This window comes from Apteryx mantelli, chromosome Z, assembly GCF_036417845.1.
Source record: "Apteryx mantelli isolate bAptMan1 chromosome Z, bAptMan1.hap1, whole genome shotgun sequence".
Taxonomy (NCBI): domain Eukaryota; kingdom Metazoa; phylum Chordata; class Aves; order Apterygiformes; family Apterygidae; genus Apteryx; species Apteryx mantelli.
In genome coordinates, this window is record NC_090020.1 from 86,548,659 (window position 1) to 86,572,853 (window position 24,195).

The 24,195-nt window shown below is 45.8% G+C and overlaps 1 protein-coding gene across 12 annotated transcripts in view; it reads right to left on the reverse strand.

Moving 5' to 3' along the window:
• Positions 1 to 24,195, reverse strand: part of TCF4 (transcription factor 4) — a 216,969-nt gene that overhangs the window by 114,301 nt on the left and 78,473 nt on the right. For all 12 annotated transcript variants that reach the window (XR_010886998.1, XM_067316317.1, XM_067316316.1 and 9 more), the window contains one exon: positions 31 to 95. Coding sequence is in view for 11 of the 12 variants with exons in the window: in XM_067316317.1 (XP_067172418.1) it covers positions 31 to 95 (65 nt within the window). In the remaining variant the exon portion in view is untranslated. The remainder of the gene's footprint in view (positions 1 to 30; positions 96 to 24,195) is intronic.

A 24,195-nucleotide genomic window follows, 5' to 3' on the forward strand; every position in this document is an offset into this window, starting at 1 on the left:
AAGCTCTCTGCAAAGGAGGTTTCCGCTTACCTGGTGGCAACCCTGTAAATTCGAGTCTCTTCCATACGACGAGTATGAACCCCTTTCTGTTTTACCTGTTAATAAAATAAAAAAAAAAGAGAAAATTAATTAAAATTGATATTGAAAGACGTGCATACCTCTCCTCCACGTGTTTTACACAAGTGCTGCTCACGTGTGCAAGGTGGGCACCGCTGACCGCGTACCGCACGCGGGCCCCAGCGGGGGATGAAGGCTTTTTGAAGCCACTCTGCCGACACATCTACCCAAAAAATTTACACCCCTCCCCCCAAAAAAAACGTCCGTGCATTCAGAGGCAGCATCCCCCCAACTCGGGAGGTCGAGGGAGCGAACGGGAAGCGCCAGCGGCCGTGCAGCCTCCGTGGCTGCGGCGGCGGCGGCTCCGCTCTCCCGGTGCCCCTCGCTGGGCCAGCCACGAGACAACGGTGACAGGCACAATTTTAATCACTCCCCCAATGGCGGAGGCACGCTTGAAGCGACTCTGTGAGCCTTTTCGTTAATATATGGCGGCTGTGCTTGACCTCCGGCCGGAGGCGCTACTGCTAAAGTTTGACTTTTGTGAGCGGTCTGGAGTCAAATACCGTCTTTCCCCCTCAAAGTCATTTAAGGATCCCTAGCCGGGTTTTTGTCGCGCGGTCGTGATTTTTTTTTGCCCGCAGGGCTGGGGCAAAACCCCCTCGGCGAAGGCGGCCCGCGGGGAAAGGCGCTTGGGAAGCGACCCCCCTCGCCGCACGGGCACCGGCAGCCTCCTTCCCTATCATATCAGGCACAGGCAGCCTCATCTTAATTTCAGTTGTTAAAAAATATTTATCCAGATACAAAAATAAACCCGCTGCAAATTACAAGTTGTCAGGGTTAAAATCTACTTCTATTTGTGTGGGGGAGGATAGGAGAGCAGCATAGACATGAATCATTCTCAGTAATTTGAGTGTTTCCATGACATCAATGGGCACTCGTCCAGGACTCTGCCGAAGTCTGCGAGGTACCAAAGCGGCACAGCAGCCAGCGGGAGATTGACTTTTTTTTTTTCCTTTTTTTTTTTTTTTTTTAGGATTATGCTCCTTGTAAAGATTGCATCTATAGCATCCACTTTTTACCGCCGAGCAGATAGCTCTGGAGCTCATGAGTGAACACATTTCATTCTGCGAGTGTAAGCCTTTAACTTTATTACATTTGTCGGTGCTGGGGCTGTCGTCGTTCCCGCACGCAGCTTAGAAATCTGCCTCCTCTATTAAGGACGGGTAGCAAAAAAAAAATTACGAAAAAGTCAAGAAACCGCTAAAAAGATACACACACGTAGATTTTCACTATCAACTGCAATTAGGGAATTATCGTACTTTTTGTAACGACGCTTCATTTTCTAGGGGAAAAAAATACCTTTTGTATAAACTGTCCGTTTAAAATTAGCTACAGCCTTGATGTTGATTTTCTGCTTAAAATTCACTGGCACATTCGTCTCAGATAATAAAATTTGCGAGAGCGCTGATAATATGCAAGAGTAGGCTCCTTAAGTAACTGTTTGTGCTCCCAAATACAAAAGCAGCTCGGGAAGCTCCACATGGAGCGCGCGCCGTGCCGGCATCCGGCAGCCGGGCGCTCGGGGGCTCGGCGAGCGCGGCCGGCTCTCCATCGTGCTGGGGAAAGGACGGAGCGGAGGGGAGCGGAGGGGAGCAGAGCGAGGCGGCGCGCTCACTGCGGATTTTTCGAGACAACCCTCCAGTACTAGAATGCGGCAGCCGCTGCGGATATTTTTTGGCACAAAGACAATGGTGGCAGTGCCAAGCCCCATGGCTAAAACTACTCAAAAGAGGCATAAGGGTAGCATTAATCGTTCAAGTCTTTTACTGCATGGAGTACTGCTGTCCATATTTTAAAACCTAAAAGTACCCGTTAGTAATATTTGTCGTAAGCCGGGGAGACAAAAAAAAAAAAAAAGAAGGAAGGAAGCTTGAAATACAGACGAATACCAATCTTGTCAGACATCTGATTAATTTTTCTACCTAGAGGACCAAATGTTAAAATGTGCCATTTGTTTCTAGCGCTCGGCACATGCAACAAAACATATATCCTTACGTGGCTTTATGATCTGACAATTGAAGCAAAGCTTCGTAGAAGAAGTTGACCTACAAAGGCTGGTTAATAACTTCCAAGCATACGCTTATTCTTAAAGTAATGCACAAAAAGCATCTTCATGATTAGCTGAAGTAATAACTTAGTGCGTGTGTAAATATATATATATTATATACATATATATATATACACGTACTCAATCAGTTGACACAATGCATGCCAATCAAAGGAGAGACAAAGAAAGAACTACATGCAGCTCCTGTTTCTGACAAACACACCGAGCCTGAAGACTGTGCTCTCTAAACACCTCGGGAAAAAAATACTGGTTATCTTCACCAAACTCAAATGATTGCTCCAGAAATATTTTGCTCGCATTTTTGTTTAACCGCAAAAAATAAAGCGGCATAGGATTGCCAATCAATCAATAAAGAAGCCACTCGCCTCTCCACGGTGTACTTTGAAAAATTAATCAAATTAAGTAGAAAATTTAAGCAACTTCCAGAGCACAAATGCAAGTCATCTGCTTCCCCCCTCTATTCTCCCCTGCCCTGGGAGATAGGGCACCTTGCCTCTATTCTGGGAGGCAGAATGAGAAGGCATGAGGCAACTCTTTCCATCTGCAGAGAAAAAGGAAGTGAAGCTATTTCTATAAATGATTTGAATTCAATGTTTGCATTGATTCTGTGTTTGACATATTTTTTTAGAGATGAATTCAACCAGAATATTCTAATTCAGGTTTTCAACGCCCTACATTTGGGGTCTAGTTCTTGGTTAGACTGAAAGAAGGGAAAGATGCTTAAAAAAAAGAAAAAAAAAGTAATTGCATTAGGGATTGGAATTTGAATGGCTCAGAATTTGGATCTGTTCAGGTCTGCAATTTGGCTTAAACTTATTTCTTATTTTATTATTGCATTTCTAACATTTTTCAAAATTATTTTTTATCATTCCTTCCAATGTCCTGTGTCTCAAGTGCATCCTGAAAGGAGACTGACTGGTTCCTCTGAAGAGAATGACAAATTAAGGGAGAATTCACTTCTGAAGTAAGACCAGGCAGGAGAAACACGAAGCTAAGAGCATATTTTGGAAAAAGTTCTGAGCAACTGAAGAACGGGCTAAACTTTATAGTTCCACATTCGTCTTTACACAATGCATCATTATTTACGTACTATCAGCTGTAGCAGGGTTTATTTGCATTATTAGGAGGATCATGGAGCAGTTTACTTCAATAATCTACAGTTCTTGCAATTAATTTTTTTTTTCTGCTTCTTGAGGTTTGGTCGCACAAGAAATGAAGAACTGGGCACTACGGAGAGAGAAGGACAGGAATCACCTCAGTGTTCACCAGCAGGCGTGAAGACCATCTCTGGTCTTCAGGTGCAGGCTGTAGGTGACACCTTGACCAGCTCTGCATGGTCCCTCTTCACAGTGGCACCCAGGCTATCAGTGCTAGGGGGGGTTGCCTCAGAGATTCGATAATCCAACTAATTTTAGTATAGAAATCGTGCTAAAATCTGTACAGAATTATAAATTATTCCAGGAAAAGCCCTGCTGAAATACATGAGCTATTGTACATGATATAGGCTACGCCTATAAGGAGATCGCTCTCGGAGACCTCCTGCACGCCCAGCAGGGAGTTACTTCGCTCAGCTCATTTGGCTGCCCGGGCTGGACATAGGCTTTATATACGTATTCCTCTAAACGTAATGCGCTTACCAGTATAGGATAGACGGTACAAAATGCCCCACTTATTTCAATGAGGTTTTGAACAGTATATTTTACATTACAATGAATCTTACCCGATGCTGATGGAAGTATGATGTTAATGAGCTATTTCATGCTTTGTGCTGTAGGTGAAGTACAGACAACAAGGGAAAATCCTACAGATTTTGAGCAAAGTTTACGCAGGAACATTCACAAAACAGCAACAATGACGCAGCAGCTGCTCTACGGCAGGGGCCACGAGCCGGATACAAAGCTAAAGGGAGAGTATCAGTCCCAATAATTTTAATGCCATCACACCCCAGGATGAGGCACGGTGCTAGGGGAAGGAGATCTTTTTGACATGAGAGAGGATTTTTCCACTCACACTGATGCGCAGTAAACAGTAATGGTTCTTAAACAGACATTATGATGCCACAGCAAGTGCTATTACAAAGGGAGATTTTTTTTTTATTTTTTAAAACAGTACCATCAAAATGCAAACGAAATTAAATCCTGAAACCTATATTAAAATAATGCTACAGATCTGACTTGAGCAACCTAACACAAGGAAATCCAGAGCTAAAGAGGTCCTTCATCACTGACTCACTTCATTGGTCTAGTGCTTGTGCCTAAGGGGCAAGGTTAATTCCCAGATATCCCTAAGGTCAAACCGCTTCCTTACACACATGCACACACACTGCATATATGTGTGCATGTAAATATCTATATACACATATATGTACTTTTTCACATGAATTGCAGTTGTGCAAGCTGCTGGCACGCTCTGCACGACCATGCTCCCGATGCTGCCAGCGCCTCTGCACGGCACCGGCATGGCCCGGAGCACAGATCTTGCTCCTGGCTGTGTTCAGTTGCGATATGAAAACACAAGGCCAATTTTTTGCCACTGATCTCGGTTCACGAAAACAGGACCCAAATCAAAAGACCAAGGCAAATTGCTCCATCTATTTCTGTAATCCACCCAACAATAGCATCTCTCGGAGGGCAATATGTGACTTCCCTGCTTGCGCGCCCTTAAAACGAAATAGCTGCGACCAAACTGTATTTGAAACTGTAAAAGTAAGAATGTGACGACAGTGCATCGAAGACCGTATTCTACCAGATTTAAATCAAATGGTCCTGTCGTCTCTGCCCAGTCCCACTGAAATCAATGACACTGCGCAGACTGCGATACCACCCCGTAAAAGAAACTGGGTGTTGAAGCAAAACCACCATTTCAATGCCCTTTGAAGAAATTGTATTTCATGAGTTAAAGGAATTTTAAAGAAACCCCACCATCGTGGACCTCTACATTTGTCTCACAGAGACTAACCTCAAATTAACGACCGCGTTCACCGACGGACAACGGTGCACCCAACCTCAAGAGCATTTATCCGAGTCAATCCTGTATTTAGAGTGAAGATGCATCGGACTTCATCAACGTCTTTAGTCTCCTTTCCTTTTCTTACGCGCATGGAATTTTAGTCTAAAGGAAATAATTATCATCATCTAAGTCTGAACACCTGTATAACTCTGCATAGAGACAAATTTATTTCGGAAAGAAACAAAAACTCTACGAAGTCCCACTCACCACGTGGTCGCCATTCTCGTTCTTGGAACAGACAATAGTCAAAAGATGGGCAGGGGATGAAAATAGGCATTAGAAAACAAAAAAATCCCAAAGCATTATAAAATACTAGAGAATCGGAATAATAGAAAGGGGCAACATTTTCATAAAGATACGAGACAAATAAAAGCATGTTGTACTAATATGCCAGGCCTGAAAGCAGTATGTAAGAATTGAATGTGAAATCCTGGATACTGTTTTATCCGAAGTGAGCCTCATAGGGCTATTTTAAATCGAAATACGTGGCAGGGTGATGCCTCATCACTTGCTGAGGGAGCACAGTGCAGATCTTTATCGGGTATCTGGAAACCTGGGGTTTCACTCGGGCACGCAAACAGAATCGCTTAAAACCAGGTCGATAAGGATCTAAGGCCGGGAAAGACAAAGCGTCGAAAGAGGACAATAAACCGGGATACAGCCAAAGTCTGGGCTTTAAATCTCCGGTCTGTAAACCACCCCCTATCTAGTAGCATTTATTAAAAGGCTACTAAAACAAACCATGTTGGACACGGGAAAGGATAAGGAGATCAAAAGCCTTATCGTTCCGATTGCGGCTCCAATCTACATCTAATCACGATAAACCCAATCCAGCCTTATCAGGCGGCTGCATTTCATCCAGAAGTGACAGAAAACTTGTGATCTTAGTGCTCTGCTTACACTTCGCATTCATCCAGCCCGAAGACTTCTTCCACAGCAGGAGCCCTGAAGCCACAACAAAAACTAAGCTCACAGCCCCCACTACGACCTAAAGGAGGGAGAGGAAGCAACAGTGACCACGAGCATACGCAGACGCGTTTTAAAAGTCTGACCGCGAAGACAATTTGTAACCCGCTTTTTTTGTCAAAAGCATAAATGTCTTTGTAGCTGTTTGCCTCCTGTTTTTTCCCCTGTCTTCACATGCTCTCTGCGTATGCAGACAGAACGACCTGCATACCTTGTAATGCATTACATTGAGGTTAAATACTTAATTGTACATTTCAAGAGAAATTTTATTTATTTGTAATATTGCTCAGTAAAGAAAATTTAAGAAAAATTTCCGGTGCTTATTGTTGGTATGATTTTGACCTTTTAAAAACAATTTGGATCAGATCATTTGGATTAGCTAAACAGACAAAACAAACTATGAGCTTCCAAGAGTACGGCAAAACAGCAGGAATGTTCTGGTAAATATAGTGTAACATATTATGAAATACCCAGTAGTCTCAAATCTGTAATATCCAGCAGAGGGCATGCATACCCTAATAAGATTTTTACACTTGAGAACTGACATTTCCTAAACATTTCAGAAAAAACAATTTGGGCTGAGAATACTGGCAAACTCATAGCATCAGTACACACATGCCCCAACACTGCCAGGTCAAAAATGAGAAAAGATCCATCCTGGAAACAAATCTGGGAATGCTGATTCCTACACAGAAAAAAAAAAGTCTTTGCAAGAGGGATTTTTCACCTCTACCAGACTACAATTTTGCTTAGAAGCTTTCACTCCTAAATGCAAATGCAATAACCTTTACGCAAAAAAAATCATTCCTCGATACAAACTTTACATGTGAAAGGAATGCTAAATTGAACTGTAAAATCCAGACTGATTTACAAACATGTTATTCTCTATAGGCGAAACACTGGCTGCACTAATATTAATAATAAAACTGAATATCTTTAGTGCAACCAGATTTTTATCCTAAATTCTTGAAATATTTCACAAAAGTGGGCAGTACTACCCATAGTTTTTAGTCAAAATTTCATTATTTTCTATTTTATTTAAGTCGGAGGAAATACAAAAGAATTGATCCAGGGGTGACTTTGTCACTTGTTTGTCATGTTCCTTTCAAAAATTACTTGGTGAAGTCCGTATAATGGAAAACGTTGTCAGGGCTATTCATGCTTACGAATCCACCGATGGGAGTATTTCACTCACAGCTGCTGAACGAGGTCCCCTCTTCCACGTATGCCAGAATCCCTATGTTCGAATGGGTGCAAACGCACAAAGGAAAAATGTTCATTTGTTCTGTCGTAAGGCACAAAACACCTACAACAATTAACCGTTCCTGGCCCATCCACAGAAGTGATCCCTTCCAACCTCAACCTCTGCTTTCCAGCGAGGTAACAGTGGGCATTTGGGCTTCTTATCAGATCATATATTTTTTAAGTTTCAGTAGCCTTGGGAGATGAACTTAATTTCCAAGGTCTACAAGCGAGGCAGCTTAGGTTCCATGTAGGTCACAATAAATGCGACTCATCCCTTGGCCATCGCGGGCGGCACTGTTAGTGCGTAAGTTGAAATGACAAGCCTTTATTATTCCTAAGCACTTGATTCTGAAACATTTGCACAATCTGTTAAGTCCAGACAAATTTAAATGGTTCTGACATGCAGCCTGCTAGGGTCAGTGACAGGGATAATGCCTCTTTACGTGGGGAAAATTTTGTGGCATATAGGTCACTCTCTTAAGGGGAATCAACTGTGTGTCTCTTCTTTGCATTTCCACCACAATCCTTCATCCTGCAGCCTGGAGCTGAGAGTGAAATGCAAGAAAGGAGCCGAACGCTCAAAGCAAAAATCTGCTTCCAGGACAATCCATTATATCTGACAAGTTAAATGTTCCATGGTAGACCATATGGCATCAGAGCAGGGCCGACGATGGAAGAGGGAAACTCAGCAAATGCATCACAATTAAGGAGTTTGACTATAGACTTTACTTTGATTTACTTTATTTTTTATTAAATTTTAAATATTGTAGTCTTTCAGTTTTCATATAGCCCTTCTAAAGTCCCTACCTGATCTATCAAACCAGCTTTACACGAACAGGTGGTTCACCAAAATTGTTTTCTGCGAAGTCTTATGGTCTTAGCTATTTTAAATAGTGGTCCTGATTAAACCATTTTTAAACTGGGTAACTTGGCGAAGCGCAGAACATTTCTATTATTAACGAGCATAAATATTATTAGTAGTCTATTAAAGACCGAAGAAGACATAATCAAGCAAAAAGAGAAGAAAATAGCAGAACCTCCCACAAAGCCTCAGTGATGAGCTCTTGATAGAACAGTTACCCCAAAGAAGAGCTGGGACACTTGAGACTGTACTGCATATCAGGAGAAGGAGGAATAATCCTGGAAATCACCCTGCTGAAACCCCTCAAAGTCCTCTGGCTATGTATTTAGTACAGGATCGGCCCCTTGCTGCCAGCAGTATTCCTGCACAGGCAAGGTAACAGCGCCGATGATCTAAAAGGTCTTTTCCATCTTCAAGGTCTATGACTTTATGGTGCAAAACGGTAGGAATATATGCAACCCCCGGGCTTTCGCACAGTTTAACATTACGTATATGCTGGTTTCACACACACATGCATAACTAGATCCACTTCTGAATAATTATCAGGTATGAGTCCACATCTGCCATGGTCCTTTTTTATTCTGCTTTAATTACTAAATCATATTAATGAATCAACCAAAGATGTGAATAGTAACAAAATAACCCTTTCTGTAAGACGCCCACCATCCACCATTACTTTCTTTTGAAAAGCAGAATTCTTGAGAGCTTACGAACGATCCCTGTAACCCACTGACATAGCAGTGCATTGGGAAACAGCATAAAACAGGGAAATACTCGCTTTCGTACCCCTCTGGAGACCAATCTTGAGTGACCTAAGTAACAAATGGAACTAGAAGAAAAACCACGCAAATTAACTAATATAAACTATAACTAATATAACAAATTAATTAATAATGAAATTCCTAAATTATTTGAAAATACAATGCTGAAAACAGTAACTAGTATTTCCAGAATTTCTTGCAAAGAATCTCTTTTGTAAAAGACAACAGAAAGACTTGTATAAAACTGTCATTACTCGGGTCTGATATCGAGCAGGTCTGCTATCATTCACTAATAAAATATGCAGAAATAACTGCATAGCCATTTTGGGGCAATTCCTTGGGATCAAGATGCAAAAATAAAGTAGGTAGCCTAAGCTAAGTCCTTATGGAGGCATTTAAATCATATAGTCAGGAGAACTGTAAATCCAAGCCAGTGTCACTGATTTCAGGGAAAGTTGCTGGTGGTCAACAAACCAAAACAAACCACTTATTTGGGCTCTGGAATTGGGAACCTATTTTAAGCACTTATTTTCGGAATCCTTTTTTTTTTCTTTCTTTTTTTTTCTAATTTTGACCTTGCAAATGCCAAGCCAACGTTGCTCTCAGTAAAGGCCTGTTCTGCCCAGTGCTGGAGTCCGCAGACCCTTGCCAGGGATTTTCAGCCGGATTGCCTGGTTGCATGGGGAAGGCTTTCTGGGAAACCGAAGGCAGAGGAACTCGGCATTCAGGGTTGAACGGTGCCTTCCTCAGCATAAAGTGGTATGCGGTCACTTCTTAAATATTCAGTAGGCTTGTAAACATATGATACTAATTATTTTCTACTATTAAATGTGTTCTTCTTATTCAAAATGAATATTACTCATCATTTTTAAGGCTTAACAACATTAATTTTCCAAACGACTTCCATTATACCTCTCATTAAGGCTTGGTGTAACGGCAGCGTCAGGATTTCCACCTCCCCGCCAGAACCGCACCACGCCGGGTTTGCACTCGCCGTTGCACGAGCGCCCAGCACCGCTGCCGTTGGGTCCCTCCGGGGTCTCATCGGGATCGCCGGAGCCGGCCGTGCCCCCGCAGCGGCTTCGGCACCGTCCAGCACCGGAATTTGGGTTCCCGAACGCTCCAAAATCAAGAGTAGCCAGCGGTTCCATTTCATCCCCAAATACACACAGTCGTGGCCCATTTTAGGCGCGCAACGTCTGGGGGATCCAGCTCAGCCTCGGAAGCTCCAGCTGAGGGCGTCCCAGGTGGCATCTAACCTTCTCGCCAGCACAAGGGCTATAATATAATTTCCCAAGATCCAATACGGAGTTATTTACAAATATACTTGCTTACTAAATTAAAGTTCAAATGCATAAGATTTCAAGAAACGGAGATTAAAAAATCATTAGCAGAAATACCACCTTATCGAAGCAGTCATTAATGAACTTTTAAAACACTGCTTTCAGAGGGAGAGATATTTAACCTCTTACTCCTTTCAAAAAGATATTTATTTGTTTTATCATTCTTTTCAAGAAAATGTTTTCAGATGACTTTAAACATTTCCTATTATTGTTATGTCTACGTGCTTGTCAAATCGCCGTTGCTTTTGTTACCGTGAGCAAACATTAAAGCAGAAAGAAATGATAAAGACTTTGAAATTATTGAAGCAGTTTTTGGTAGATGAGGAAGTTACCGTTTCGCAGGCGGTACCCAAGGTGCGCCGGGGCCGGGAACCAGCGCCGGGAAAGAAGCAGCTCTAGTGCTGAGGTTCCTCAGGCAGATCTTAAATTTATTATTGATTTAGCAGTTAGTACTGCAGGCACTGGAACAAAGACCCCTATGATTATGAACGCATGTTTTTGTGGCACGTGCTTTAATTTTAAAAAGGGTATTTCCCCCCCACCCAAAGATCCTACATATTAACAGGACATCATCTTCTTTACGAGTCACACTTCTCTCAAAATGTGTTTTTACAATTTAAGGTGACTGTCAGAAATGACAGAGCACGATTCCCCGGGTTGTTTGTTAGGGGGTTGTCACCAAGTGTATCACCGTATTCCCGAGGAGCTGCCACCAGCCATGGGCTTCGCTCTGCAAAGAGCCGTACGTGCACAGAAACAGGCACTGCACCGAGAACCGACCTTCTGCGTGGTCACCACGGGGCAGAGGAAGGAGTTCGTGGTCATCCTCCATCCTTCTGTGAGGGACACGCATCCGAAAACGTGCTCGAGCACACAAGAGAAGTTGGACGCAGAGGCAGGAATCGAACCTTTCCTCTCCGAAGCAAACATCTCAGGGCACCATCCTTCGCCTCTTGCTCACTTTGCGCATTTAAGGGCGATGGATTTGTATCTAATTTCACTGTTTTCCCCATACGGTTATTCAGTTTTAGAAAAATTATCAAGGACACTCACAGAAAGCATATGCCATACCCTAAACTATTTATTTTTTAATTGCCCACACATCAAATAGATCATGTCCCTTTAGAACAGTCCTCATATTCGTGAATCGCCGGGCTACTACAGGCTAAAGGCAAAAGGTTTCAAATTAATGGGTTTTTGGAATACAGCTCTGTAGGCTGTTTACCTATCTATGGAATAAACTAGTTGCTCCATGATAGTAGAGCCGATGGGACTTTATCTGTTCAGCTATCAACAGCAATGTATGCATACGCACAAACAAAGCACAGAAAGGAGATGGAAAGAGAAATGCAGTTAAATTCATACCACTAAAACCCCGTAAGATGAGGCAGATATCTGTGCTTTGTAGATTCCACCACTAAATCCAGAAAAACATTTTTATTATTAATTAAAATGTCCATATGGTAAAACAACACTCGATCCAGGGAGCTTTTAAGTACAGTAATTGTCAGTGTTGAACTCCCGCGTTTTGCTAGCAAATCTGAAATTTTGGCCTGGATTTCTTTCTATATGCGCTATTTTCTGAACCGTAAATGAAACGGAATGAAAACTTCAGCAAAGTATTCTAACGAGCGGGCTAATATACCAGTTACAGCATTTAACGTGGCTACAAATTAGTCCAAGAACAAGCCGAGCACGTTGTCAATGTCCAAAAGCCACCCAGTTCCCCGAAGCAAGTATCAGAGACCCAACACAGGGACACCCATGGCCAGGAGGACCACCACGAGGAGCCACCCGTCACTGGTGATGGACACGCTGAGGAGGTCCGCACGGGCCGTCCACCACCGGCAAGGCTGGGACGGCCCCGCAGCCACCTCACTTGGACGAGCATCCCAAGCTCTAGGAAGTCCAGGACACCCAGCAAGAGAGACGAGTTGACGGACGTCACGATCCTGTGCTGCCAGATCAGAAAGTTCCCAACACATCTAAATGGACGCTACAGCCATAGGAGCCAGTTACAACCCACCATGAGTTATTTCTAGGCCTGAGAAATAACAACTTATTTATTGTCCTGTTAAGCACCCTGACAGAAAAATTTGTTATGAATATGCTTGAATTTTCAGGAACTTTGAACTCGCACAACTCCTATTGTAGGTGATCAGTAATTCCAAATTATTAATGAGTTCTAATGAATAAATATGGTTTTCAAATATTTTCTCAGAAAGGTGCTAGCAGATTAACACAGAGAACACTGGGTATCGTTTTCACCTGTAAAATAGCTAGATTGAAGAAAGTTCCAAAAATCTTAACTTTCAGCTATCTTCAAAACCCTTAAAATACAGTGCTGTAATTCTTGTTACTAGCAACCAACTCCTGGTAAGAACAGGGTTGATTCATACTAGACTTTCCACTTTCTGCCTTAGCAACCACAGCAAATATTTCTACTTCTGACAATAAATTATCAGTTGCTTTGCTTTCCATTCCCAGGTGAATTGTTACTGGAATGATAATATTCTGGAAATGTAAGATTTTGAGCAAGGTCAGAACTTGGAATAAGGTTTGCAAGTGTTAGGAGCACTTACAAAGACATTCCAAAGGCAATTTTTTGAACGGTAAACTAGAAGTTCAAATCAGAACTTTTCTTTTGGATTGGAAAAAGGAGGTCATCTTTCATAGAAAATATTATTATGTCCCAGAAAATGGAAGAAATACTATATAGGTTTCTGGAATTAAAGCATGAAACATTCTCGTTAATTATGAAATTCCTTTTCTAAAATCCTTTTTTTTTTTTTTAATCAAACTGGGCCTGAAAAAAATCTCAAATTGGAGGGGTAAGAAGATAATCCAATCTTTTTCAGTTTTGATCCTTTACTGCAGTTTAAAAGAGCTGGAGATAATTTCTTCTTCTCCCCTGCAAAAGCACTGTGAAACCATTAATGCTTTGTATAGCTAATGCCCCCACAGCCTGCAAGGAAGGATATGGGAATGGGCTTCTCAGTATGAAATATTGCAATGATGAAAAGATTGCCCAATTTTTTTTAACATGGTTGAGCTGTTTATTTCTTCTAATCCAGTAAATTCCTTTTTCCCCTTGGAAGCAGTCACTAATTTCAGATGCATCACTTTAAGGCCTGATTGTCAGAAGAATGAAGTATTCATAACTTAAAGCAAAGTTTATGAGAGCACTCCGGCTTTCTGAAAGATCCAGAGCGTCACACAGCGCACGTGCAAGTCAGCGTTGAATGTTTCACCCCAGTGCCCTGGGATTTTGTATGATCAAAAAACACATATGAAATATATGGCGTGCTCACATACAAAGGCCCTTCATCCTCCTTCAGCCTAAGAACAAAACCATCTTCCCTCTCAGCCCATTCAACATCCCGTTGCTTTTCATTCGCCACAAATTAAAAAAAATAATGATCTTTTATTCAACTCCTCCCTAAGGAAGGACACACAAATAAGGCCTTGCAGAATCCTGTACGCCTTTTTTTTTCTTTTTTTTTGTATAAAGGAGCTTGTATGGTAGAAATGTATTTAAGCCCGATAATATATTCTCAGTTTCTTTGTAGCTTCCTGAACACAAATACTTCCCACCTTATTCCCGCCAGCAGCCCCGCTGAAGTCAAGGGGCCTCGTTGCCTAATAAGACAAGCAGGACCTGGCCCTTGCTGATGCGACCTCCCATTGCTCGCTAATACAAAATCAACTGATCTGGAGCTTATCTTTGACACCCCGGGTCCAGGTTACGATGACCTGCAGGACGCGGGTGCACCGAGGTCCCTCTGAGCACGGGGTGGGGGGGGCTCACGGTACCAAGCGCTGCGCAAAGGCAAAGGAAGGACAGTGCCCGGTCTGCAAGAGCCACGGGCGGCGGAGCGACCCGGCTGCAACCTCCCGTATCCCCGTCCGGCGCACGGGAATCCGCCCAGCACAGACCTGCCTCCAAACACCTCTCCGCAAGGACCTACGGCAATGCCCTGGTGGCCTCACCCCAGGTCCTCGCCGGCTGCCGACCCGCCGTCCGCAAAAGAGACAGCGCTGACGAGAACCGGTAGCGACTAAAAGATGCTCTTTCTAAAACCGGGCTTTTTTTTTGTTTGTTTGTCTTTTAAGCAAATATTGAGCTTGCAGAATTGAAACGCTGCGTCTCCAAACAACTCGCTGTGTTTTTACCTCGTTCCATCCCATCCTCACCTACGCTTCTCAAAAACGGCCAAGGATTTCGCATGGTGTTGTTTCAACAGCGCCAGGGAAGTTTCTTAAGTCACAGCTTTTTAACTGAGCCCAAAAATACCGTTTTGGGGGGAAAAAAAGAACCAATCGCAGCAGGAGCCTCTTTAAAAGGAAACAAAAAAGAAACACCATCTTGACAGTCTCCCAGCAATGGTCGCACCGTATATAAAGGAAATAAAAAGCCCTCTAAAATGTAAGAATGAACCTATCTATTCAGATTGCTTACAGGTGACATTACACCATCTGTTTGGGCAGTTTGCCCACGCGAAAGGAAACTATATGAAAAAGTAAAACCTGATGCGTTTTAAAGAAATAGTTACACAAAAAATACACAATTGCATTTAGCAATACAATCATATTTTTATAAGTTACGCAGTGTCGTGCTACAAAAAGTTCTTAAAAATCGAGCAATCGATGCAAAATTTATTCTCTAGTAACTTACAGGGAAAGAAAAATAGAAAGCTATTTTCCATTAACTGGGATATTTGGTATGGCTCTGGATCAAAATGCCTTAGTACACAAAGAAGCCTACAGAGAAATCGGAGTTTAAGTAACGCCACGCTTTCTGCCTCCTCTTGAGTGGGTCCATTTTTTACGCTCTTCCCAATCCTGCCCGGATGGTGGCTTTGGGGATTAAATAAATAAATAAACAGCGGCACAAAACCGGGAATTGCATTTCATGAATGCTGAAGTGCTCTGCATTAATCACCCGACGCTTAGCAGGCAGGGAACATTCCCAGTGTTCCTGCTGGATTCGGAAAGAACAGGCCCGGAGTTGGCCTTTTTTTTTTTTTTTGCCAAAAAAAAAGAAAAAAAAAAAGTCCTTGAAATTGCGGCTCAGTTCTCTCAAAACCTGCCGTGCTCCGCACCGGGGGTGTCTCCGTGCCCTCGGTGCCAAGGCTCAGGTGCCTCGCGCGGCTCCTGCTTTTCAGCGCCGCTGTCACAACAGGACTTTCGGCGGCGCCGGAGCCCGGCGGGACCCGCAGTGCCGATGCCCGGCGCCGGCCTCGGAGGGCAGCGCTCCGGCTGCGGTTCCAGCTGCTCCGCTCATCCGAAGCGCCCACAGCGGGGAGCGGGCCGGCACCCCGCAAGCAGTTCGGCGCCCGTGGGGGCCGTGCCCGCCTCTGCCGCCGCGGCGACATCCTGCCGGTGCCGACGGGTCTGCTCGAGCGTGATGGAGCCTCCGACGTGCAAACAGGCACTGGATTAACCGGGGGAGGCCAGGGTAGAGCCGACCGTGCCGCACGCCCAATTTTCTCAGACCTAAGCGCCTGGAGTTTATTAGCGCACAGGTATAATAGACAGCAAAAATAAGACGAGCAAGAAAAAAAAAAAAAAGTTTTACAGAAATTTCCATATTCTGAGAAGAAACCAGGAGCTATCCCTGCAAGACCCTTAAACTTGTATATCCAACTATTTCCGCATCATGTTTGCTGCTTTTCTTTTTCTTTCAGCGATTCGTGCTTTTGGGGGGGGGGGGCTCGGGGGATAGGACTTTAAAGAGTTAAAGGCTCCCTACCATTAATTTGCATCTGGTGCTTTTAGTGTGTGTGTGTGTTTTTTTCTTCCCTGAAAAGTTGGCAGAGCCGCCGATTTTCCATAATGCAAGCATTTGGGAATTGTGAGCGGAATGAAACCGATCCAATCTCCTGACTGCGACATGAATTTTCATTAATTACAACCTTGTCAGCAAAAGCATTATCAAAGCTGAATATGAAAATGCTAATGAGTTCTCATTTGCATATTTTTCTTTGTTGGAATGTCATTAATTATTACATTTTATGATGATGAATGCAGCTGTCGAAGCTCTCCGATGCATAATTAGCCATCAGAATGCCAGGAGCCGATCAGCATTTTTGGGTAAAAAAAAAAAAAAAAAATCACTTCAACCTCTCGCACTCCCCTCTCCCCCCGAAAGCCCCCCAAAGTTTGTGCTGATGACAACACTTCTGCCACCACCTCACTCCCAGTGAGTTGGAGAACAGGAACCGATTTCTCCTCCTTTAATAAAAAATTATTTTGTTTTTGCCGATCGTGCGCTTATACAATTGGAGCAGCTCTTAATAAAAAAAAATCGTTATTCCAGCTTAATTAATGCCACGCTTAATTATAACACCATGATGTCAGCGGTTTTAATTAAGTATTGGCTCGGTTACAAGAAAACTCCTCGCCGCAGTAAGAGTCGCTATCCGCAGCCCCGCGCAAGCCGCCTCGCCCTCGCTTTGGGGTCCCCGTCGGGGCGGCCGGGAGCCGGTGGCGCGCCGGGGTCGCGCTCCGCGGCCGCTCTTTTGGAGCAGAAGCGCGAGCGGCGGCGACAAAACCCGGCTGCGCCGCTCCCAGCCGCTGGGAACGGTGTTTATAAGTAAAAAAAGGGAAAACAGCGCGGAGCAGATGGGACCATTACACATGACCAAACCAATCAATCACAGATGAAGGGCCCAGGTGCAGCGCAGCCGCGCAACGACGCACCATTTCACAGTCTGTCACACACGCGCGCGCGGCCCCGCGACGGGGCCCCCGGGACCGCGCCGCCCCCCGCCCCCCCGACGGGGCCCCCCGGACCGCGCCGCCCCCCAACCCCCGACGGGGACCCCGCGCCGCCCCCCGCCCCCCGACGGGGCCCCCGGGACCGCGCCGCCCCCCGCACCCCCGACGGGGACCCCGCGCCGCCCCCCGACGGGGCCCCCGGGATGGCGCCACCCCCGCGCCGCACCCCGGCCCCGATGGGGCCCCCGCGACAGCACCGCCCCCCGACCCGGCCCCCGGGACCGTGCCGCCCCCCAGCCCCCGACGGGGCCCCCGGGATGGCGCCGCCCCCGTGCCACCCCCCGGCCTGCGACGGGGCCCCCCCACGCACTGCCATCAGTGCCAACCGTGCCCCACTGCACTGGGAAGGGGCTGCCGTCGGGGGGCCTCGCCCCGACCCACAGTGCCATCCGCGCCCCACAGCGCCCCCTGCACCCCACCTCACTGGGAAGGGGCTGCCGTCAAGGGGCTCGCCCCGACCCACAGTGCCCCCCGCACCCCACTGCATTGGGAAGGGGCTGCCATCAGGGAGCTCGCCCCAACCCACGGCGCCCCCTGCACCCCATTGCATTGGGAAGGGGCTGCCGTCGGGGGGCTCGCCCCGACCCACGGCGCCCCCCGCACCCCATTGCATTGGGAAGGGGCTGCCGTCGGGGGGCTTGCCCCGACCCACGGCGCCCCCCGGGGCCGGGAAGGGGCTGGGGCAGTGCCGCCCGCCGCGCTGCTCTGACGCCCAGCTGCACCGTTTTGGGCCACCCTATAGCAGCGTCGCGGGGCCGAGTTCGCGCGCCCCACGGCGTCTGCTGTCCTTGACGCGCGACACCCCCCAAGCAGAGCACCGGGACCTCGAGCCACCGCAGCTGAAGCACAGCAGCCCCCCGAAAGGGGCAGCAGGACGGCTCGTGCCTGCGAGCTCGACTGGGGGAAGCCGTTTGCAAAGGCGGAAAAAAACACATGAAGCACCAAAAGCCTCGCGACGGCGCATCGCAGCGGCGAGTTCCCGATTTCTCAGCTTTCCCCGGGATTTGGAGGTGCTAGGGAAGGTCCCCTCTCACCACTGCAAAGATGCGCTTGTCTGCAGAGACCCTCACGCGGGCCAAGCGCCGTGGAAAGGCTGTGCCCGGGCAACGGCGAGCCCGCTTCCCTTAAAACCCGGCAAGGTGCTCGAGTCGCGAGGCGTGGAAAAGACCGAATTGCAGAGCAAACAAACGCACCCTTCGCGGTTCGCCGCAGCGCTCTGCTGTCGGGCGGAATCGTCGGCTTTGCTTTGCACGTGCGCTCACGTACATCCATTTCTATTTGCGCGGCAATGCCCAACAAACTGACCACGCGCGTGTCTGGCAGGTTGTGACAGCGGCTGGGAGAAAAAGGGTCACAGGGGAAATCCTGATGGAACTTCCACCGGAGCCAAAGCGTATCTCCTACCTGCCTTTCAGTCTGGTACATCTTCTGTAAATTAGGGGGTTTTTTTTGCAAAGCCCTCAAAAACACAAGTCGCACCTTCTAAGCAGTGTTTTGGAAGTGTCTACCTTGGAGTTTGGATTGTGTTCAATTCAAAAGGTGCAACCAATTTTACAGCATGCCGGGCAGGAGCGGAGCAAGGGAAACAAGCCGTCTGTCTCCTTGGGGGCAGCACAGGCTCCTTCCATCTCTCAATCCATGCAAGTCCGCAAAACAGTTTCACAACACGCTCACTTTGTTGCTGGGTGTTTTGTTTTTTTTTAAACTGCTTATTAAGAGGAATTTTTCTCCCATTCTTTTCATTAGTACCTTGGAAATGTTCACATTCTGTATTTCCCAGAAATTTTTATGCTCCCCAAAGTGTCCTACCATTTTATGCTGTCTGCTCGCTTGCACAAAACTTTGCCTATAAACTCCATAATGGGTGTTAACCCATCATCCCTATTAAGATTTTCTAGCGCCATAAAGAAGAAGAGTCGACTTATGTTTTGAATGGGCTTCCTTCCCTTCCAACGAACAGAATCTACACATTTGCATTAATAAATTTCTATTTTCCGGCTCAAAAGAAATTGCCGTACAAAAAGCAGATGTGTACGTTGGATTCTTTCAAATTAAATTTCCAAAAGCTGAGCCTATTCTAGCTCAAGATCAAAGGCACTAAAACACGGTCTCCTCCTCCTTCCCGTATAATTACAGAGATTTCATTTCTTTTGTTACGATGAGCACAACAGGTAAATCTTAAAACCTGAAAAATAATGATCGGTTGCTGCTGCGCAGGCGGCCGGGGCTGTTGCATACCTCCGTTCGGTACCCCCGCTGCTCCGACTACCGCTCAGCAGGGAGGGGAAATATCCGCTGGAGATATTCCTCTACACTTTATTCCTGAAGGTGCCTTTCCCTCGTGAGCTTCGTGCCAAAGGCGCGAGGTCACGGCGGCGGGAGATGGGGCCCCAGGCGGGAGCCAGCCTTTAACACGGAGAAAAGGGAGGGCAGCGGGGTCTTGCAAGCTCGGATATTGTCAAAAAGTTAGGAAAATGCAGCGGTTTTGCACACGCCTCCGAGGAGAGAAGTGCACAGTCACAAAAGCGCACCAAGGATATCCAAGAATAATATTTTTTTAAAGAAAAATACATTACCTCTCTCTGATGTTGTCCACAGAACTCGCCCAAAGAATGCGTGGAATGTTACGCTGAACTTAAGGCCAAGAAACATAAAACAGAGGAAATTTCAGGACATATGCAAAGCTATCTAGGTTGGTTTGTGTTTCTGACCAACCCACTAACAAGAATATTTTATTCCACAAACAGATACGCTTCTGTTTTTAACTTTTGATAGTATCTGGTTCGAATGCTGGCCAGTAACGTGTTCCTATACGATTTTCTCCGTGTGAGAACTTCTGCATGTAATTCCTCTCACATCTGGCCTCTGCTTAGCTCAAGGCTCACAACTGATTTCATATTTGTCACCAGATCAAATGGCCCGGTAACGTCTCCCCGCTCTGCCCTTCAGGACGCGATCCTCTGCAACCTCACCCTCCCTACAGAAGACAAACACCGTTTTTTCCCTTTTTCTAAAGAACCAAGTCCTCAAAGTCCTTGTTCGTTTTAGCTGGTCTCTGTGGTATCTTCTATATTTCTGTATTATTTCTATACCATGTCTAAATTTGTACGTGTTTATCAGTGAATCATCACTGGAGAAGGTAACCAAGTAATGCATTAAGCTGGATCCACCCATCGAATGCAGCTATACAATATAGATAATTATCTCCAATAAAACCAATACAGACCTGGCTTCTTTGTAAGCGCACGCTTGCGCTCAGTGCCTCTAGTCCTGCTCTTTGGTGCAATGCTCCCCTCGTCACGCTCCGGGCAGGCCGGGGGAGTCCCGCAGGCTCGGGCACGCAGCACCTGGGGATGAGGAGGTGCCACCTGGCCGCCCGCCCTGGCCGAGAGCAGCGAGAGCTGAGTCACGCAGCACAGATGTTTCAAATCGGAGCGGCTAAAGCATGGCGGGTAATCGATACGGAGCACTTCGCTGTGCTCCTGTGGTCTTACACGGACAGAGACACCCAGCAAGAAAGACGAGGAGGAGCTGGCTCACGTACGGTACATAAAGCCTATTAGAAGGTGGGAAGGTGTAAATGTCTTCCATTAAAATTCTGGTCTCCCAATAACATAAAATTATGGAGTCGAGGACCATCATTACGCACAACTGGAATCAGGGCTTCTTGCCCTTCTTTCATTTTTGCCTTTGATCTGCTGGGTGACCTTGAGGAAGCCACAGCTTCTCTCTCTCCTTAATTTAGCAAAATGCATACAGATCATTCCACTAAGTCAGGCCAACTCTTCTTTCCCGCCAGGCGTAAGTGAGAACCCATCACCTTCTCGGTGATACTCCTGTTCCCTTTCCCTTCCCCCCATCCCATACCCACAGCAGACATGGTGAATGCCAAAGATGACAAGCTGGAACGTGGGAGGTGGACAAATCTCAGTTTCACCCAGACGGCACAGACATTTCCAGAGAAAATAAACAAAACCCTGGACTATATTATCCATTCAAAAGACCCCCTACAGCAGAAGATATTGCTGCTCAGCAGTACTGATGCTGCAGCGAGCACGTACTGATAGTGCAATGAGCAGTGCTTTCATGGAGCCTGGGTTGGGACAAGCATTCGGCTGGTGCGTGATCCAGTTCCATGGAGACACTGCTCAGGTGACTCTGGTTTGGGGGGATCTGGTGAATCAGTCTGGTTCGGAGCCACGTCCCATGGCCTACCCACGGGGAAAGCAAACCACACGCCCTTGCCCTGACGGGGCAGCGAGACCTTCAGAAAGTCTTGCGGGGCTTTCAGCTCTCAAGGAGTATAGCTCTCCCTACTCCACCTTACCTACCTATGGGATGAGGTAACATGAGCAAATAACACAATTCATGAATGGGAGTACAACACCGTTCAATCCTTACAACTCTAATCTTGCTGATTTGCAAGTACCTCAAAGTGCCTGCGCACCAGGATAGGATATGCAGACCAGGAAAGTCTTCACAGCAAGCACATGCACCAGGGGACTCGGGGGCGCAGGGAAAGATGGGAGAATAAAAGTTGATGAGAGAGACGTAAAGGGAGAAGTTTTCAAATTTTAAAAAAGTGTGAGAGCACATGCAGAGCAGGACGTAGTGGCTGGTTTTATTTAATTCTCCTAAATTCAAAGACAGCAGCGATGAAGCATGAAAGGAGAAAGAGAGGATATGTGAAGGAAGGGCTGTGGGGAAGGGAGAAAAGAAGGAATGGGATCCATATTCCTTTGTCCTTCTTTTCTTCTCTTTTTCTAGTTCCTTCCTTTCTTAGTTTTCTGCTTTCCTGACTCCTCTGTCCTTCATTATCTTCTTTCCTGTTGTTTTGCTTAAAACTGGCAAAAATTACACACTGCACAGGCGTTAAAACTGGCCTGAATTCCAAATATAAGCCCAAATCTAGGCCAGAGGTATATTTGGCAAATACAAATCCTTGCCAGATTTACACAGCTCTAATAATAAGGTGACAAGAACCGTGCACAGGATTACGGATGTGGCCTCACTCATCCCTTATAAAGTGCCAAAATAGTTTCCTTTGACTTTTATTCAACCTTTGTTCATGAATCTCAAACCATTAGCTTTGGGGAAAAAAAAAAAAAAGGAAAAGGAAAAAAAAACTGTTTTGTATTTGGGTGAAGGTTTAAGTGTACTGTTTTCCATCAACCCTCAGATCTGTCTCTCTCCATTAAACAACAACGTGAGGCTACATGGACCACGGAGGAGCCTCACCTTGCAATCCCGTACAGCCTGAAGGAGACACTGGAATCAGACCCCGCTCTCAGTTATAATGATGCATTTCGAGAACAGCTCCACGCTGGAGTCGCGAAAGCAGAACCTGGCTTCCCATTCACGCTGGGGCTTGGCTTGGCTTGGCTTGGCTTCTCCTCTGCGTAATCTAGCAGGGAAGCAGCCCGTTTCCTTCCCTGTTCGTCTCGGTAGCTGAATCAGAAAAGTCCTCTTTTCACATTTTTAAAACCTCTTTCGTCCACACCGACCTTGTTCCTATCCCAGGTCCGCTGCTGGCTGCCCTCCGTCTCCATTCAGTAGATGAGGGACTTCCCCTTGCCGCTTCCTGACATCTGGAATAATCTCACCCTATCTCCCCGAACCACCAGCTCTTTTCAGACACTTCCACCAACACACCTTCCCTTTCCTTCCCTCCCCTTTCAGTTTTACTCTCCCTCTGCATGTAAGTAATCATTTTACTCAGCATTTTAAAATCTTTAAAGCATAAAAAACCCTTCTAGCAGTAGAAACTAGCAAGCATATTTTTATTCCTTTACGGGGCCTTGTTCAAGTCAATAGGGCTCTGCACCGTTGCAGGACCCCTCCTGCATGGATCCAACTGCAGGATTGGGGCCAAAGCTGTATTTTATATTGCCTTCCTTTTAAGTGCAGCTTGCTCCCCTCAGCTTTGTATCATCAGCAACTCTCATTACATGATGGAAGAAATATGTGGACTCTTATGAGAGAACAAGTCTAGCTTCAAAGCCAAGTCCGCTCCCAACATGTTACAGGTGTGCACCACATGAGCAGGCACAGAAATTGCAACTGTTCAGGGCGTGATGACAGCTCTATATAATGTGATCAAAAACATTTCACATGTAAAAAAAAAAATCAAAGTTAGACAAAGAATAGCTCAGCCGTACAAAGAGGTGAAATCTAGTCAAACAAAACACCCTGAAAAGGTCTGGCGATTAAAATGATCAAGTTAAACAAGACACAGTTCAGTCTCCCATGCTTCACTAGCTTTTATAAGCCTACCAAACATCTCTTTACCATTGCTTTGCTAACCTGCCACTCCACCTGGCTTATCACCAGAAAGGGGATTTGGGGGATGGGTAGAAGGAAGGGAACTCCCTAAGCTGACCGAAAACCCAAGCGCAGTCTGCGAGTGGAAGCCAAAGATTGACTCTGGAGCCAATCTGAGCCTCTTGCTCTGCTCCGTCCCTCAGAAAAGTAGAAGCATTTCAGTAGTGAATTCCGGGTAAATTTTCAAAACACAGTAGGAGAGACACAACGGCTAGATCACCAGTGCCTTGAATGCAACAAGAAAAAGGTACAAAATATATTTAAGATGGCTGGAATTCTGGGTGTGTTATACATATGGAAAATTCTGCTAGTGGGCACAGGAAGCTGACTTTGGTATTAAAAACAGAAGGCCAAGGAGCCTCTGTAATGAAAGTCACCCTCACACGAACACCCCAGAAGACACCAACAGGACCCGGAAACGTGCTGGAGAACAAGGGAAAACTTTTCCGTATGACCTCTTTCTGTAGCCACTCATGCTTTGAAAGCTTTCGGGTTTCTGCAGTACCTGAAGTATTCCACTGATGGAAAACTAGGATCATATTCAGTGGACTTGAGGATATTGATTAAAACGACTAATAAGGATGCTACTCGGTCATGAACAGGAGGAGCACAGGGAGCTATACAAATTTAAATGCGGACTAGTGTTGCACTATGCTACAGCTACAGGCAACAGACTCAGGCTCTGGCTCATCTACAACATGTTCGCTCTACTACAATTCTTCC